The 13,250-nt window shown below is 44.4% G+C and overlaps 1 protein-coding gene across 1 annotated transcript in view; it reads left to right on the top strand.

Moving 5' to 3' along the window:
- Nucleotides 1-13,250, top strand: part of LOC144484181 (uncharacterized) — a 95,418-nt gene that overhangs the window by 46,473 nt on the left and 35,695 nt on the right. The window contains exon 8 of the mRNA XM_078202722.1: nt 7,638-8,251. Within this exon, the coding sequence (XP_078058848.1) occupies nt 7,638-8,251 (614 nt within the window). The remainder of the gene's footprint in view (nt 1-7,637; nt 8,252-13,250) is intronic.

The following is a 13,250-nucleotide window of genomic DNA, read 5'->3' as shown; positions in this document are numbered from 1 at the left end:
GTGGGAATTGTGACCGCCATTAGTCAGTGACTAACTCTAAATGTTTAATTGCAGACTGAGGGCAGGTCAGCAACCTGAACCCTCAATTCTGTTTGTGACTCTCACAGGCTGTCTGGCCTGATGACTATCTCCAGTATTTATTTTCTTTGTCCCAGAAACAATCTCTACAGAGTTTTGTTTCTGTGTTACTGTTTTATAGGTTCGAGTTTAGAAACACAGTTAGGAGCTGGCTTAAATCAGGCTGTCTGTTGGATGCAGAACTCAGTTCCTGGTCCCCCGTGTGGGTTTTTTTATTGTTGTTTCAGTCTGAACTCTATTCATAACTTGCCTCTGTGGGTTCTCTCTCAATCCTGCTGCGTTTTTCCTGCACCTTCTCTTTTAATTTTAAGTGGAACATTAATATCTGCTTAGTACACAGGCCAATTAATCACAAATTCAGAGGAATGTATTAAAAAAATTAATTCATCTCAATTGCACCAGATAGTTTTCTATTATGTCTTTGACAATGGCGCAGTTAATTCCCAAGCACGCCTGCGGGTGGGAAAGTGTCCTCTTCATTCCACAGGAGCCTATTGCGCAGGCGCAGTGCTGAATCTGGAGTGTGCGCAGTGCCACTTTGCTCGGAGCCCTGCGAGTGCAGGGTACGCTTTTTCCAGCGGGTGAGAGTCAGTGTGGCGGAGGGAGGAATGGAGTCGGGGTGGGGAGGGAGCGGAGGCTTCAGAAATGCCCGCTCCAGGTTGCAAGGCCTGAATAAGACCATGCCGGTTCCGGGTTTGCAGCTCCCGGGGTTTTTTCCCGCGAACAGGCTCCGGTTTTCGGTCGCCATCTTGTTTCAGCGGGGAAGGAGAGCGCATGCGCTGCCGTCGGTGGCGGGTCACAATGGGCGTGGTTTCAGGGGCTGGTTCAGAACCTCGACCTTCAGAGGGACAATAGGTAGCAGGGCGCATGCGCAGCTATCCAAGAACATCGGAATAAGAATTCGGAAAAGGAGCCAGTCATTCGGCCCATCGAGCTTGCTGCATCATTCAATAAGATCATGTCTACTTTGGAGAGGCTGGATAGACTGGGACTTTTTTCTCTGGAGCATAGGAGGCTGAGGGGTGATCTTATACAGGTCTATAAAATAATGAGGGGCACAGATCAGCGAGATAGTAAATATCTTTTTCCAAAGGTGGGGCAGTCTAAAACTAGAGGGCAAGGGTTTAAGGTGAGAGGGGAGAGATACAAAAGTGCCCAGAGGAGCAATGCCGGGCAAGGTGGTGGAGGCGGACACACTGGGAACATTTCAGACTTATCTAGATAGCCACATGAACGGAGTGGGAATGGAGGGATACAAAAGAATGGTCTAGTTTGGACCAGGGAGTGGCACGGGCTTGGAGGGCCGAAGGGTCTGTTCCTGTGCTGTATTGTCTTTGGTCACCCTATTATAGAAAGGATATTATTAAACTAGAAAGAGTGCAGAAAAGATTTATTAGGATGCTACCGGGATTTGATGGTTTGAGTTATAAGGAGAGGTAGGATAGACAGGGACTTTTCTCTGGAGCGTAGGAGGCTGAGGGGTGATCTTATAGAGGTCTATAAAATAATGAGGGGCACAGATCAGCTAGATAGTCAATAGCTTTTCCCAAAGGTGGGGCAGTCAAAAACTAGAGGGCAAGGGTTTAAGGTGAGAGGGGAGCGATACGAAAGTACCCAGAGGAGCAATTTGTTCACACAGAGAGTCATAGAGTCAGAGAAGTCTACAGCATGGAAACAGGCCCTTCGGCCCTCCTTGTCCATGCCGTCTTTATATTAAAATCCCAATTGCCCGCATTTGTCCCATATCCCTCTATACCCATCGTACCCAAGTAACTGTCTAAATGCTTTTTAAAAGACAAAATTGTACACACCTCTACTACTACCTCTGGCAGCTTGTTCCAGACACTCATCACCCTCTGTGTGAAAAAAATGTCCCTCTGGACACTTTTGTATCTCTCCCCTCTCAACTTAAACCTATGCCCTCTAGTTTTAGACTCCCCTACCTTTGGGAAAAGATATTGACCAGCTGATCTATGTCCCTCATTATTTTATAGACCTCTAAAAGATCACCCCTCAGCTTCCTATGCTCCAGAGAAAAGTCCCAGTCTATCCAGCCTCTCCTTATAATTCAATCCATCAAGTCCCGGTAGCATCCTCGTAAATCTTTTCTGCACTCTTTCTAGTTTGATAATATCCTTTCTATAATAGGGTGACCAGAATTGCACACAGTATTCCAAGTGTGGCCTTACCAATGTCTTGTACAACTTCAACAAGACGTCCCAACACCTGTATTCAATGTTCTGACCGATGAAACCAAGCATGTTGAATGCCGCCTTCACCAGTCTGTCCACGTGTGACTCCACTTTCAGGGAGCTATGAACATGTACCCCTAGATCTCTTTGTTCTGTAACTCTACCCAACTCCCTATCATTAACTGAGTAAGTCCTGCCCTGGTTCAATCCACCAAAACGCATCACCTCGCATTTGTCTAAATTAAACTCCATTTGCCATTCGTCAGCCCACTGGTCCAATTGATCAAGATCCCATTGTAATTCGATAGCGTGGTGAGTGTCTGGAACAAGCTGCCAGAGGTAGTAGTAGAAGCAGGTACAATTTTGTCTTTTAAAAAGCATTTAGATAGTTACATGCGTATGATGGGTAGAGAGGGATATGGGCCAAATGCGGGCAATTGGGACCAGTTTAGGGGTTTTAAAAAAAGGTGGCATGGACAAGTTGGGCCAAAGGGCCGTTTTCCATGCTGTAAATCTCTATGACTTTGCTACCCCCACCCCATCCATACCCATGAGTTTCTTGTGGTTCAGAACCTCAGCTTTGAATATATTCAATGACCTGCCTCCAATCCTCTCTGGTGAAAACAGAGTTCCAAAGATCAACAGGCCACTGAGAAAAAAGATCTCTCCATCTTAACCTTAAATCCTTTATTTTTCCTTGATTCCCGCACCAAAGGAAGCATCCTCTCAGCATCTACGTTGTCAAGCACCTTATATCATATGAATCATAGAATTCCTACAGTGCAGAAGGAGGCCATTCAGCCCATCAAGTCTGTATCCACCACAATCCCACCCAGGCCCCATCCCCACAACCCCCTGCTTTTACACTGCTAATCCCCCTGACACGAGGGTCAATTTAGCATGGCCAGTCCACCTAACCCGTACATCTTTGGACTGTGGGAGGAAACCGGAGCACCCGGAGGAAACTCACACAGACATGGGGAAAATGTGCAAACTCCACAAAGACAGTGACCCAAGGCCGGAATTGAACCTGGGACCCTGGTGCTGTGAGGCAGCAGTGCTAACCACGATGCCACCCTTAAATTCCCAGATGTTTCAATAAGATTATTTCTCAGTCTTCTAAACTCCAAAGAGTACAGGCCCAAACTGCTCAACCTGAAAGGAATCAACCAACTGGATCTTCTCTGAACTGCCTCCACTGCAATTTTGTCCCACTAAAGTAATTCTGTGCAAGCAATAGGAGAGAATGTTTTGAATTTCTGTTCTGGACAAATGCTGATGGATTTTGGAAACTCCTTTTACAGGGGGTTAGAAGGGGAGGATTTACTCACAGCAAACTCAGACCAAAAGAAATGTTTGTCTGTCCTGAATTACAAACCTTGAATTACACCTATAACTTTCCTCATTTACACGGCGAAGATTTGAAGATTGCAACATTTTTCCCGGACACCAAACTCTCTGAGATCTTTGCAGATGTAGACTCCAGCAGATTTAAAATGTTGAAAACAGTGAAATTGTTTTGGGGTGAGTGTTGGTGAGCATTAATTTAAATTTAGAGCATGCTCTGATTCCATGGATCTCGGGCTATTGTGGCTCCTTTGCCAATGGTGCAGTGTTAGTGTCATTGGACTAGTAATACAGGGATCCAGGGCAATACACTGTGAACCCTGGGTTCGAATCCCACAATGGCCAGATGTTGAAATTTGAATTCAGTACAAATCTAGAATTAGAAGTCCATTGGTGACAATTGTTGTAAAAATTCATCCAATTTAATAATGTCCTTTAAAGAAGGAAATTACTACATCCCCCAGCAATGCAAGCCACTCAGTTCAAGGGCAATAGATGCTGACGCAGCCAGCACATAGAGTCATAGAGCAATACAGCACAGAAACAGACCCTTCGGCCCAACTGATCCATGCCAACCATGGTGCCCTCCCAGCTAGTCCCAATTGCCCATGTTTGGCTCATATCCCTCTAATCCTTTCCAATTCATGTACTTATCCAAATGCTTTTTAAATGTTTAAACCTGCTGTTTGAACCTGCCTCAACCACTTTCTCTGGCAGCTCATTCCATGTACACACCACCCTCTGCATGAAGACGTTGCCCCTCAGGTCCCTTTTAATCTTTCCCCTCTCACCTTAAACCTATGCCCTCTAGTTTTCAATTCTCCTACCCTGGCAAAAAGACAATGTGGGTTCATCCAATCTATGCCCCTCATTATTTAATACACCTCATTATAGTCACCCCACATTCTCCTACGTTCGAAGGAATAAACCCGAGCCTGTCCAACCTCACGCAATCACTCAGGCCCATTAGTCCCGGCAACATCCTCATAAATCTTCTTTGCACTCTTTCCAGTTTATCAATGTCTTTCCTATAACAGGGTTACAAAAACTCTACACAATACTCCAAGTGCAGCCTCACCAACGACTTATACAACGATAACATAATGTCCCAACTCCTATACTCAGTGCCCTGACTGATGAAGGCCAGTGTGCTAAATGCCTTCTTCACCACTCTGTCTACCTGTGACGCCACTTTCAACAAACTATATACTTGTACTCCTGGGTTCCTCTGTTCCTCAACACTCCCCAGGGCCTTACCATTCACTTTATAAGTTCTACCCTGATTTGACTTTCCAAAATGCAACACTCACACTTAAGACCATAAGACATAGGAGCAGAATTAGGCCACTCTGCCCATCGAGTCTGCTCCGCCAATCAATCACGGCTGATATTTTTCTCATCCCCATTCTCCTGCTTTTTTCCCATAACCCCAGATCTCCTTATTAATCAAGAACCTACATATCTCTTTCTTAAAGACAGTCAATGACCTGGTCTCCACAGCCTTCTGCGGCAAAGAGTTCCACAAATTCACCACTCTCTGGCTGAAGAAATTCCTCCTTATCTCTGTTTTAAAGGATTGTCCCTTTAGCCTGAGGTTGTGCCTCTGTACTCTATTATTTGTACTAAAATCCATTTGCCAATCATCGACCCACTTCCCTAACCGATCAACTGATCAAGATCCCCCTGTAATTTTTGATAACCTTCTTCACTATCAGCGATACCTCCTAATTTAGTATCGTCTGCAAACTTACTAACCATGCTTTTTATGAATTTTTAAACGGCCATCCATTTCTCTGTTTCACCTCTGCCCTCCCTGATCAGCTCTCTGCCATTGTCTACCTTCCTCTGCCTCTAATAATGGGTGTATTTTAACTATTATTTCCGCAAGCTATGTCTTGATGAGGTCTTTACCACTTCACAACTCTATTCACTGCTGATTTACCAGCTTAGTCTTACAATGTTCAGGAATTGTTTCTCTTCCACTGGAGATCATTTCCCTTCCACTTCTAACAACAAAGAACAATACAGCACAGGATCAGGCCCTTCGGCCCTCCAAGCCCATGCCGCTCCCTGGCTCAACTAGACCATTCTTTGTATCCCTCCATTCCCACTCCGTTCATATGGCTATCTAGATAAGTCTTAAACGTTCCCAGTGTGTCCGCCTCCACCACCTTGCCCGGCAGCGCATTCCAGGCCCCCACCACCCTCTGTGTAAAATATGTCCTTCTGATATCTGTGTTAAACCTCCCCCCCTTCACCTTGAACCTCTGATCCCTCGTGAACGTCACCACCGACCTGGGGAAAAGCTTCCCACCGTTCACCCTATCTATGCCTTTCATAATTTTATATACCTATTAAGTCTCCCCTCATCCTCCGTCTTACCAGGGAAAACAACCCCAGTTTACCCAATCTCTCCTCATAACTAAGCCCCTCCATATCAGGCAACATCCTGGTAAACCTCCTATGTACTCTCTCCAAAGCTCCCACGTCCTTCTGGTAGTGTGGCGACCAGAACTGGACGCAGTATTCCAAATGCGGCTGAACCAACGTTCTATACATCTGCAACATCAGACCCCAACTTTTATACTCTATGCCCCGTCCTATAAAGGCAAGCATGCCATATGCCTTCTTCACCACCTTCTCCACCTGTGATGTCACCTTCAAGGATCTGTGGACTTGCACACCCAGGTCCCTCTGCGTATCTACACCCTTTATGGTTCTGCCATTTATCGTATAGCTCCTCCCTACATTATTTCTACCAAAATGCATCACTTCGCATTGATCAGGATTGAACTCCATCTGCCATTTCTTTGCCCAAATTTCCAGCCTATCTATATCCTTCTGTAGCTTCTGACAATGCTCCTCACTATCTGCAAGTCCTGCCAATTTTGTGTCGTCCGCAAACTTACTGATCACCCCAGTTACACCTTCTTCCAGATCGTTTATATAAATCACAAACAGCAGAGGTCCCAATACAGAGCCCTGCGGAACACCACTAGTCACAGGCATCCAGCCGGAAAAAGACCCTTCCACTACCACCCTCTGTCTTCTGTGACCAAGGCAGTTCTCCACCCATCTAGCCACCTCCCCCATTCTGAGCTTATATTGACCAACAAAATCTGATACATTTTTATTCCCTGTAATTCATTCTGCCCACCCTGAAACGTTAATCTTCTTTCTGTCTAAAAGGATGGTCTCTTTCCTCATGTACACAATTAAAGGGCAGGAGATGGCTGACATTTAAGGGGACAGTAAATTAATATAGAACAGAGATATGTCTCGTGTTATTATATGGTACCCAGATTAGATATATAATTTATGTTTCTGTAATAAAATACATTTATTATTATTTCTTGCATTGTAATATAATACTGTAGCAATGTTATACATTTCCAATCATAAAGTCATTACAGCACAGAAGGAATCAATTTGGTAACTCGAGTCCAGGCTGACTCTCTGTATAACATTCCAGTCCCATTCCCACTCTACATCCCCATTCTCCTGAAAGTTTATTTCCTTCAAGTGCCCATCCACTTTCATTTTTAAATAGAATCCTATTCTGAATTTCTATCCTGTTCTGACACTGATGATATGTGTAAACTCATTTCACAGGATATTGAAAGAGGAATCACAGCCCGAAATCTCAAACATCACGTCTAGATCTGACAGAGTCATATTCCTTGGGAGCTGAATATCATCGGACTTTGAATCGAGAAGGAGAAATGATTGTCCGGTCTGTTGATTTGAAAAGATTTCAAACATCAGTGTGACTGGAAAAGCACCAACACTCTGCCACACTGGAGTGAGAGTGTTCCAGTGCACTGACTAAAGAGCTTTAACCAGTTAAACAGCCTGAATAACTATCACACCATTCTCAGCGGGTAGAGACTGTATCCGTGTTCTGTGTGTGGATGAGGCTTCAATTGATTGTCCACCCAAGACAGAGGCAAGGACACCTGCACCATGGAGAAACCATGGAAATGTGCGGACTGTGGGAAGGGATACAGATACCCAAATGAGCTGGAAGCTCATCGGCGCAACCACACTGGGGAGAGACCATTCACCTGCTCTCAGTGTGGGAAGGGATTCACTCAGTCATCCAGCCTGCAGACACACCAGCGAGTTCACACTGGGAAGAGACCGTTCACGTGCTCTCAGTGTGGGAAGGGATTCACTCAGTCATCCAACCTGCAGACACACCAGCGAGTTCACACTGGGGAGAGGCCATTCACCTGCTCTCAGTGTGGGAAGGGATTCACTCGGTCATCCAATCTGCGGGCACATGAGCGCATTCATACTGGGGAGAGGCCATTCACCTGCCCTCAGTGTGGGAAGGGATTCACTCAGTCAACCCACCTGCGGATACACCAGCGAATTCACACTGGAGAGAGACCGTTCACCTGCTCTCAGTGTGGGAAGGGATTCTGTGATTCATCCAGCCTGCTGTCACACCAGCGAGTTCACACTGGGGAGAGGCCATTCACCTGCTCTCAATGTGGGAAGGGATTCACTCGGTCATCCTGCCTGCGGACACACCAACGAGTTCACACTGGAGAGAGGCCCTTCACCTGCCCTGTGTGTGAGAAGAGATTCAGTCGGTCATCCCACCTGCTGAGACACCAGCGAGTTCACGAGTGATGACAGGGGTTGGATTCTGCTGTTATTGTTTCTGCTCTCAATTACATCCAGGACTGCGTTTTGTTCATTCTCACAGTTGGTCAATGGGGATGGTCGGGGGGTTTCTTTCTGCTGGACTGGCCGGTCTCATGACTTTGCCTCCAGTGGACTGATGCTCTTTGAGTCTTGTTGCGAATACCTGGTTTCAAATTTCAGACGGATCACAGAGTAACAGGGTGTTAGGAAGTTAAGAAATATTTAGTCACTATTTCTGTTTGAAACTCCCCCAGATGTCCATCCAATTTCCTTTGTAATTGTTTATTGTCTCCACTTCCTCCACCCTCGTAGGCAGCGAGTTCCAGGTCATTATCATTCGCTGCATCAAAATATTCTTCCTCATATACCCCCCCCCCCCCCCCCCCCCGCATCTCTGACCCAAAACCTTAACTCTATGCCCCCTTATTCTTGTGCCATCAGCTAATGGGAACAGCTTTTCTTTGTCCACCTCATCTAAACCTGTCAGAGTCTTGTCCACCTCTATCAAATCTCCCCTCAACCTCCTTTCCTCCAAGAGGAACAACCCCAGCCTGACATTGACAATAAAGAACAAACTAACAGAATATGTTAATACCTGAAATCAAATGGGAATGTTTAATTTCTGTTTTAAAGATATTGTGAATATATTGTCCTGGACAATAAAGGAATTGGAATAACTCACCTTGGGTGTGGTTGAATGGAATATATCAATCTGGTATCCATCTACAGTCTAGTGAAAGTTTTGGAATGTGGAGCTGGAAATCCCTCCCTAACAGCACTGTGGGTGTACCTACACCTCAGGCATTGCAGCAGTTCAGGAAGGCAGTGTTGGGGTTGACCATGGCCGAGGCAGCTACATACAGCCACATATTCTGTTATAATTGAAGGACTGCAGATTGAATGTGAGGCATTGTGGGACTGGACTATCGTGACCACATTCCTGTGACTGCTCAGTTTCTGCAATCACGGACCATTAAACTGCTAAGCAGGGCCCCAACAGAGGACTTGGTGAGAATATTTACTCAGAATGAGTTAGAATTAAACTGGGGCGGCACGGTGGCACAGTGGTTAGCACTGCTGCCTCACAGCGCCAGGAACCCGGGAACTAAGAACAAGAAACTTATCGATTAAAATGATTAGAGAATAGAGCCAACCTTTCGAGTCTGGATGACACTTCGTAAGAGCTCTTATAAAGGGTCATCCAGACTCGAAATATTGGCTCTATTCTCGCTCCACAGATGCTGTCAGACCTGCTGAGATCTTGCAGCATTTTCTGTTTTTGTTTCAGACTCCAGCATCCGCAGTATTTTATTTTTATGATAAAATGATTCGGTCTGATTGGAATTCCCACGACCCTCCCGCAAAACAGAGGGAGTGGTGGCAAAGGGAGAAAAAGGATAAGGATGATAAAGTCTGGGTTCTGATTCTCTGAGCCCATGTAGGATTAACAAAATGAGTGAATCAGTTTATAAAGAACAGAAGTTACCCATCCCTAACAAAAACTGATCAAATTAAGTAGGTTGAGGAATAAAACAAAAAAATTAATAGGTGATGTTTAAAATCATTTGTTTTGTTTTAAACTTGTGTAAAGTGACGTAATTGTGGGCCAAGTTTTTGCTGCTCACTCCCCACCCCTTTAGGTTCTGTCGAAACGTTAACCCTTTCAGCAGACAGTTCATTTGTTTTTAAATCGCCTGAAGACTCATCTGTCTATTTTAGTTCAGAATTGAAGATTTATGGGAATTGGCTAAGATGGTCTTTTGACATTTTTAAAGTATAAAAACGTGGTCTTGAGAAGGCAATTTGGGAGAGAGGTGGAGAGAGATATGTTTACAGAGAGGTGTGGAGAGCTGTTGGTTTTACAAGTTATCTATGTTTTTGGAGCGGTCACTTCATGTCCTGGTCTGAGAGGGATGGAGAGAAGTCTGTTCAATTGTTAATGTTAAACTTTCTCTATTAATTGTTAATTGACATTCTGTTTTTTATCTTTCTGACTTGTTACATTTTTAATGATTAATAAACTTTCTGAATTCATGATTTAAAGTATTCTTTCTTGCCATATGGTTAAGACACTGGAACCTGGTGTGATTTACGATTAGGGAGGTTCTTGTAAACAAGAGAACCCCCATAAATCTTAGTTCAAATAAATCAAAGTTCTGACAAATGGAATGTTATCCTTTATTATTCCGGACAAATGTGAGGTAATGCATTTTGGAAGGTCTAATACAGATAGGAAATATACAGTAAATGGCAGAACCCTTAAGAGTATTGATAGGCAAAGGGATCTGGGTGTACAGGTACACAGGTCACTGAAAGTGGCAATGCAGGTGGAGAAGGTAGTCAAGAAGGCATACGGCATGCGTGCCTTCATCGGCCGGGGTATTGAGTTTAAAATTTGGCAAGTTATGTTGCAGCTTTATAGAACCTTAGTTAGGCCGCACTTGGAATCTAGTGTTCAATTCTGGTCGCCACACTACCAGAAGGATGTGGAGGCTTTGGAGAGGGTACAGAAAAGATTTACCAGGATGTTGCCTGGTATGGAGGGCATTAGCTCTGAGGAGAGGTTGGAGAAACTTGGTTTGTTCTCACTGGAGCGACGGAGGTTGAGGGGAGACCTGATAGAAGTCTACAAGATTATGAGAGGCATGGACAGAGTGGATAGTCAGAAGCTTTTTCCCAGGGTGGAAGAGTCAATTACTAGGGAGCACAGGTTTAAGGTGCGAAGGGCAAGGTTTAAAGGAGATGTACGAGGCAGATTTTTTACACAGAGAGTGGTGGGTGCCTGGAACTCGTTGGCGAGGGAGGGAGTGGAAGCGGATACGGTAGTGACTTTTAAGGGGCGTCTTGACAAGAACATGAATAGGATGGGAATAGAGGGATATGGTCCCCAGAAGGGGTTTTTAGTTAAGTCGGGCAGCATGGTCAGTGCAGGCTTGGAGGGCCGAAGGGCCTGTTCCTGTGCTGTAATTTTCTTTGTTCTTTGTTCTATTACGAGAGAAATTGAACACAGGAGTAAAGATGTTGTAGTTCAGTTATACAGGGCGTTGCTGAGACTGCATCTTGAACACTGGCTGCAGCTTTGTCTCCTATTTAAGAAATGATACAAATGCATTGAAAGTGGTTCAGAGGAGGTTTAATAATTGCTTCCCAATTCTTGACCCTCACAGGATAAATTTTGTCAGAACTTCCTTGTCTTCAGCTCTGACAAAGAGTAATCCTGACTCAAAATGTTGCCTCCATTCTCTCTTTACAGATGCTGTCAGACTTGCTGAGATTGTCCAGCATTTTCTGTTTTTGTTTCAGATTCCAGCAACAGCAGAATTTTGCCTTAATACCAGTTCTTGTTGGATCAGGGCATCAAAAGTATCGGGTATAGCACGAGAACGCAACACAAACAGATCAGCCATGATCTAAATAAACGGTGGAGCCGACTCAAAGGGCCAAATGGCCGACTTCTGCTCCGATGTCGAATGTTGGTCACAAATTCCTGAGAATTGTGAAACAAGGCTGGAAGATTCGCCTTGCTTGTGTTAGTGGGAAAATGTCCAGGAGAACCATCACTGTGAAGGACAGTTCTGGGATTAAAGGTTGCCAGACTGGAAAAGGAAAACAATGGAAATAAACGCTTGGGGAGTAAAGAATCACTTTGGGCTGGTTTTTGGAGAAAGAGTGTCAACATTCTAAGGCAAAGTAAAATATATTCATTGAGTGGATATTTAATGGTGTTAAGAGTAAAAGGGCAAAGTTTAATTGTACAGTTTAAGGGCTATGTTCCCTATAAAAAAGTGTTTAATCATTGTTGCTTCCAGTTTGTTGGAATAAACATAAGAAAACTTGAAGTTTTGTCGTGTGATTCTTTAATTTGTTTACTGGGTTCAGAATTCATTTTTTAAAATTGTTGATCGTCAGAGATCCTAACAGTTCATTTAAAGCCACATGTTTTGACTTCCCATTTGAGCCTGTGGCACCTTTCTGTCTCTCTATTGCTCGTGTCAATGACAGCCAGGCGACGGAGCTGAGGGCTGAATTTAGCTGAGAATAATGGGGCCTGCGCCCCAGTTGGGAAACTGCCCTGGGCGTCGCACAAATTGAGGGACAGGAAGGTGCTGGAGGACTGAGTGAGAAATGGGCCTCCAATCAATTGTTATATCAGTCACTCAGACCAAAAGAGAAACCTGTCTCTTTAAATACATATACAGGGAAGAGTCTGCACTGAAATCTACCCTTCTAACCTGCACAAAAGCAGGAGACTGAGATTGACAGGATGCAGGAGTCCATTCAGCCCATCGTGCCCCTGCTATCTCTTTGAAAGGACTCTCTGATTCATCCTACCACACTGATCTGTCCTCACAGTCCTGCAAATTCTTCCCTTTCAAGTTTTTACCCTTTGGAAAGATACTATTGAATCTGCTTTCAGGCAGATCAGAATGTCTTGCTGTGTCAAAAAATAAAATAAAATCTCATCTCCCCCTCTGGCTCCTTTGCCAATTACCTTAGAGGGACTCACTTTCTGTTGAAGAGCCTGCCAACCCCTCTCACCCACGTTCCCTAAAGTGCATCAATATAATCAGAAAAAATCCAGAAAAGTCAAATATTTTACTGATAAAAGTTTATTAATGAAACAGAACATGGTTAAAACAATCAGAAAATGACTTGAGGATCAAAGACAACCAGAGTAAAAGGATGTTCACAACGTTCTGGACACAAATGGTTTCTCTTTAATTCATCTGTAGCCTGTTCCCTGCCCTCTTTGTGGTAAAGGCAGAATTCTCTGGATAGCAAATTTAAAAAGAAGTTTACTGAATGAAAAAGTTTTACTGAACAACTTTAGGACATTGACTTTTACAACTTCATGCGGGTGATCGGTCCGTAGAAGAGTAACCCTCTCTGGCTCCTTCTCTGACAGTAATTTCCTTGGAACTCAGCCTCGGGAGTTTTCAGTATTTGGCTCGCAAGGAAGACCTTCGGAACCTCTACTTT

Source organism: Mustelus asterias, unplaced genomic scaffold (assembly GCF_964213995.1).
Source record: "Mustelus asterias unplaced genomic scaffold, sMusAst1.hap1.1 HAP1_SCAFFOLD_94, whole genome shotgun sequence".
Taxonomy (NCBI): domain Eukaryota; kingdom Metazoa; phylum Chordata; class Chondrichthyes; order Carcharhiniformes; family Triakidae; genus Mustelus; species Mustelus asterias.
The sequence above is the reverse complement of the archived record's forward strand: the minus strand, read 5'-3'. Positions and strand labels throughout refer to the sequence as shown.